The 5,564-nt window shown below is 38.6% G+C and overlaps 1 protein-coding gene across 1 annotated transcript; it reads left to right on the top strand.

Annotated features, from left to right (window-relative positions):
- Positions 1 to 2,887: 2,887 nt before the first annotated feature.
- On the top strand, positions 2,888 to 3,820 carry LOC100953318 (putative olfactory receptor 2B8). Its single transcript, XM_003802409.2, has one exon. The coding sequence runs from the start codon at positions 2,888 to 2,890 to the stop codon at positions 3,818 to 3,820; it is 933 nt and encodes a 310-aa protein (XP_003802457.2).
- Positions 3,821 to 5,564: the final 1,744 nt, after the last annotated feature.

Raw genomic sequence — 5,564 nt, 5'->3', positions numbered from 1 at the left:
TTCTAATAAAATAACAATAATAATAAAACCAGAAACTGTTTAACTAAAGAACAAATCAGGATTAGTCAGACTTGAGTTCAAATTATGATTGCTATATACTCTTAACTCTGAAATAGTTACATAGCCTCTCTGATCTGTAATATCTTTATCTTTAAAATAAATATAAATATATTTTAGAGTTGTGAATATGAAATGTACTGCCTTTCAAGGATCTAGAAAAATGTTTGCAATGGAACAGAAGATCACAGTAGGTTTTTGTGATTATTTTTTTTCTTTCCTGTAGAGAGTTTTGTCAGGAGGGAAAGGTGATTTATTTGCCTCCACGTAACATCCAAATTTGCTGACTTTTGACATGCCGTTTCCCAGCACAGCATTTTTTGAAGTTTGACTCTGTGTCAGGTCATGGCCTTCCAGGAATCTCTGCTGTCACATTCTTCTCTGGTCTCTGACATCCCTTATCCAAACCATATCTCACAATTTGCTCAAGAGGATTTGTGAGACTGACTCACGACTAAGTGGTGAATTAGTATCTATAGTGTTGTTTTAAAGCACTGTAATAAGTGGTGCTTTTATTTTATCAAAGGATAATTCTTTCTCCAGCATAACTTTCATCACACAGTAATGGATTATTTAGAAAGATATTTTTTGAGCTGTCTGATAACCTTTCCTAATGTTCTTTCTTAATTGGGTGGGAGAGAAGATTATGGTTTGATAAGATCTTTATTCCATAGCCCTAAAATTCTTAAATTGCATTTTCAACAATCAATGTTATTTGTTGATGAATGAATAGCCAATGTAGGCGTCCTGAATTCTGGCAGGGGTAAATGCACACAGGGCTTAAATGTAGCCTCTGCATGTCTTCACGGTGATAAGTCAAATACTAACAACAGGGTTATTCTAACAGCTCTTCCACTCTCAGAACTTGAGAAACTGGGTATCAAATTGAATAAATCTGAAGTCTATGTAATATTAGTATCTTTCGTCTATAAAGTATTTACAATTTTTAAGCATTATACTAAAATTGCTAGATTCACTTTCTAATATAATCAAGATAATACTATAAATGAAGTACTCATATCGTTTTTGCAGAAGTTTTAACAGAAGACATTAGTAAACTTTCCTTTCCCCACGGATTTAATATTTTAGATTATATAGTTTATAAGTTTACAGACTTATCTGATTTGAAAACTCTGATTTAAATCAAGTTTTATGAAAACCCTCTGGCACACACTACCTATATGAGTATTACTTGCAAAAGGATATTTTGCATGATGTATTCTTTTTCCTGACCTGTAAGCTCTTTATTTCTTACATATTCTCTTGAGCTGGATTCTCCACTTTCCAGGAACCAGTTTGTTTCCTTTATAGAAATTTTCTTTGGACTGTAAGCTCCATAAGAGTATCATAAATGCATGTTATATTTACCAATGTATGCCCAGAATCCGGTACATACTAAAATATCAAACAGAATAGCTTTGAAAAGAATAAAGAGAGAAAAAATAAAGACAAAAGAATGAGCGATTGACTGGATGAGTAAATGGTGGCTGCTTCTTGCTCTTACTACTCTGCTACCTTCAGGTTTTTTCCTTCATGCCACATCTTGCTGCCTCGCTCCTTTTAAGCTCTTAAACTGCTTGGGGTAGAAGTCACTAAAACAAACGTACTCACCCTTTATATAAACTCAGGCAAATAGACCCAGAAAGGGTCCTAAGAAAGTCTCAGTAAATAGACCAAGTAACTTGAACTAGACTTGATACGTTTTATTAATATTATTTCTCTGAAATCGTTATTATCATGAAGTGAGTTCCAGATAAACGTAGCATCACTGTATGTTATTATATTAATATGTGCTATTTCTGGATTGCCTCTTATGTGTAAATATTGCCTTAACGTCTTTGAATACATTCTTTCTTTCTTTTTTTGGACAGGGTCTTGCTCTTGGTCTGAAGTGTAGTGGTGTGATCACAGCTTACAGAAACCTCCAACTTCTGGGCTCAAGTGATTCTCCTGGCTCAGCTTCTTGAGTATCTAGGACTAAAGGTGTGTGCCACCACACTCAGAAAATTTTTAATTTATTTTAGTATTTGTAGAGACTAGGTTTCACTATGTTGCCCAGGTTGATCTGGAATAAATCCTAGACTTACAGGATCTTCCAGCCTTGGCCTTCCAAAGTGCTGGGATTACAGGCATGAGCCACTGGATGGGACTACATTATTTCTGTTAATTGTTAAAACTGCACGGAAAATTGGTTCTACTGTTATTCATGTTTTATACATAATGAAACAGTGTGAAAGTGGTGAAGGTGAGAGAGTTGGAATTAATGTGCCCCATGACTGCTTTTGTTGTTAGTATGCACAGATTTTGTTCTTTTGGGCGTCAGGTGTGTAAGCACCGGAAGGTTGCACTGGGTGATACAGGGCGAAGCCTCAGGCTTCTGTTCCTGCCTTTACTTACAGGCTGATCAGGTTGCACAGGAAGACACAGCCTTCACTGCTATTTGCTTGAGAGCTGCATTGTGTGGCTTTGTTGTAAGACACAGACCCAAACCAGACCTGACTCTCTCTTTGAAGTAAGTGAATCATGTAGGCTTTGAAGAATAAATAGGGGTGGCAATGGTTATGCACAGGCAAGAAAGCATTCCTTTTCAGAAAAAGCAAGAATATCTGCTTAATGCTAGTCAGTATTTGAATTTAATATTCTTATTTCATGAGCATATTCCCTCAAAAAGCAGAAGAAAAACTTCTCATTCGTAGTATAGCTCAGATATTCAAGACTTCAGGTCAGCCCAAGATACCTCCTTATTAACTTTCTCATGTCTCCGGTTTCCCAAGAAACTTTTTCTTCATGTGAGTAAATAGTTATAACAGAGGAAAGTTGCCTGAAAACCATGAGTTCCATGAAAACAAACCTCACTGTGACTGAATTTGTGTTCCTGGGGCTCTCCTCGGAGCCAAAGATTCAGCTTATTCTTTTTGTCATATTCTTGTTCTTCTATTTATTAACCGTATGTGGAAATATTATCATCATTACTATTATCCAGATAGAACCTCGCCTCCAAACCCCCATGTACTTCTTCCTCACTAACTTATCCTTTCTGGACATTTGCTACATATCCACCAATGTCCCACAAATGCTGTCCAACATGGTGGGGAAAAAGAATTCCATCCCGTTCTCTAGCTGTGCCACTCAGATGTACTTCTCCCTCTCCTTTGGAATGATTGAATGCGTCCTCCTGGGCATCATGGCTTATGACAGGTATGTAGCCATTTGCCATCCTCTTCATTATACCCTCATCATGGACCGCAACACCTGTGTCCTGCTGGCAGTCATTTCCTGGTCCAGTAGTTTCCTGAGTTCCATGGTTATCAATGTTCTCACCTTGAGTTTTTCCTACTGTGGGCCCAATATCCTGAATCACTTTTTCTGCGAGGTGCCTTCCGTCCTGAGGCTGGCTTGCACAGACACCTCTCTCACCGAGCTTGTGGTTTTCATCTTCAGTATCATCATCGTCTTCATCCCTTTCCTCCTCATTGTTGTTTCCTACGCCCGGATCCTTCAGTCGGTTCTCAGGATGCAGAGAACTGGGAGGTACAAGGCTCTATCCACCTGTGCCTCCCACTTGACAGTGGTGGCCTTATTTTATGGGACCGCCATCTCCATGTACATGAGACCCCAGTCAAAGTCCTCGCGAGCTGGCGGCAAGATCATTGCGGTCTTCTACACGGTGGTCACACCCATGCTCAACCCTTTGATTTACAGCCTGAGGAACCAGGATGTGAAAGGAGCTTTAAGGAGAGCTATTGCAAAACAAAAGGCATGAAAGCTGCTAATGGGACTAAGCTTTGGGGTTAATCTAATTATATCCTGAATATGAAGTGAGAGAGGAAAAACTAGCTTGGGCAGTCAATATCCCTCTCCCATTCATTTCTTCCTTTCCTTTCCTTTTTTTTTTTCTACTATTGAGATAGAGTCTTACTCTGTTGCCCTGGGTACAGTGCGATGGTGTCAAAGCTCACAGCAACCTCAAACTTCTTGGCTTAAGCAATCCTCTTTTCTCAGCCTCCCAAGGAGCTTGGGCTACAGGCACTTGCCACGACATCTGGATAGTTTTTCTATTTCTAATAGAGAGAGGGTCCACTCCTGAGTTCAAGTGATCCACCCACGTTGGCGTCCTAGAGTGCTAGGATTACAGCTGTGGATCACCGCACCCAGCCACCCATGTTATTCTTAAAACACACATAAATCCAGCTGCAAACTTGACAGAAAAAGAACAATCCTACAGAGTCATAGCAGAGCTATAATGTGTTAAGATAAGTCCCTTTATTGAATGACTATTATTTTGTTACTCATAGAAAAAGGCAAAAAATCAAAGACAAAAACTTTCATTTTTTTAAAAAAAATCACAGACTATCTGAAATGAACTGTTTGAAATTATACCAGCAGGATGAAACATCATTCTTCTGCCTGAAGAATCTAATTCACTTTGAAGAAGTTTCAATTTCTAATGCATCTACTTTTTGGTTTAGACTTGATATTGATTCCTTTACAATCTCTTTGCAGTGAGTCTACAAAATACTGCTTTATTTAAATTTCACCTAAACTCTGTTCTTCCTCCAAAACCTATTTCTTCCTGTTTGATTCCTCTGGGATATGTTCTTCTTGGCAATAAATAAAAGAATTTTGTTCTATCTATATACCAGTTTATTCCTGGTGGTCTTACACTGTTGTGTACACAGTAGGATGGCAATGATTAGAATCAGAATATTTGGTCAAATATTAGTGAAGGGATTAATTTATTCATTCATAATCTGTTTTTGCATGACTATGTAATATAATGTTAAAATAGAGATGTGTCTTGTCCTTCTATACATACATGTCATAATTTTATACACTCACAAGTGTTTCCTACATACATACAATATATGCACATATCTTGACAGATTATGATAATTGTAGTGAAGGAAGTCACCTTCACGGCACACTGACAGACAATAGGTAAGACACCCTTCCCTTCTCTGAGAAGGCTGCCTGGAGGACCAGAAGGAGGGAGAAGAGTAAAATTGAGGAAATCAATCTTAGTAGAGGGTGGCTGTGAACAAAGAGTGGAGGTATGAAAAAGTGAGCTCCATTTGAGGAAATAAAACAGACAAATAATAAAAGCAAACAGTGAGAAGTGGAGCAGCAGGAGGAGGTGGAAGCAGGCGGCCACCAGGCCATGCAGAGCTGATTGTGTTTAGCAGTAGCGACTAATTCCTAGTCACATATAAGTAGTTTTAAAAAGAGTGCTACAGCACAATTTAGTTTTTTGCAGGTTTTTTCTGTATGATGTCTGGAGGACATTCATTAGCAGCAAAAACTTGTGCAAAAGAGTGATTCTTATGTTTTCATCTTTTCAGACACTGTTATCTTTAAAGATAATTATTGTTAAAATTAAGGGAGTAGGCTCGGCGTCTGTGGCTCAACCGGCTAAGGCACCAGCCACGTACACCTGAGGTGGCGGGTTCGAATCCCCAGCCCGGACCCGCCAAAACAACAATGATGGCTGCAACCAAAAAATAGCCGGG

The sequence above is a fragment of the Otolemur garnettii genome, unplaced genomic scaffold, assembly GCF_000181295.1.
Source record: "Otolemur garnettii isolate 467f Iridium unplaced genomic scaffold, OtoGar3 scaffold00247, whole genome shotgun sequence".
Taxonomy (NCBI): Eukaryota; Metazoa; Chordata; class Mammalia; order Primates; family Galagidae; genus Otolemur; species Otolemur garnettii.
The sequence above is the reverse complement of the archived record's forward strand: the minus strand, read 5'-3'. Positions and strand labels throughout refer to the sequence as shown.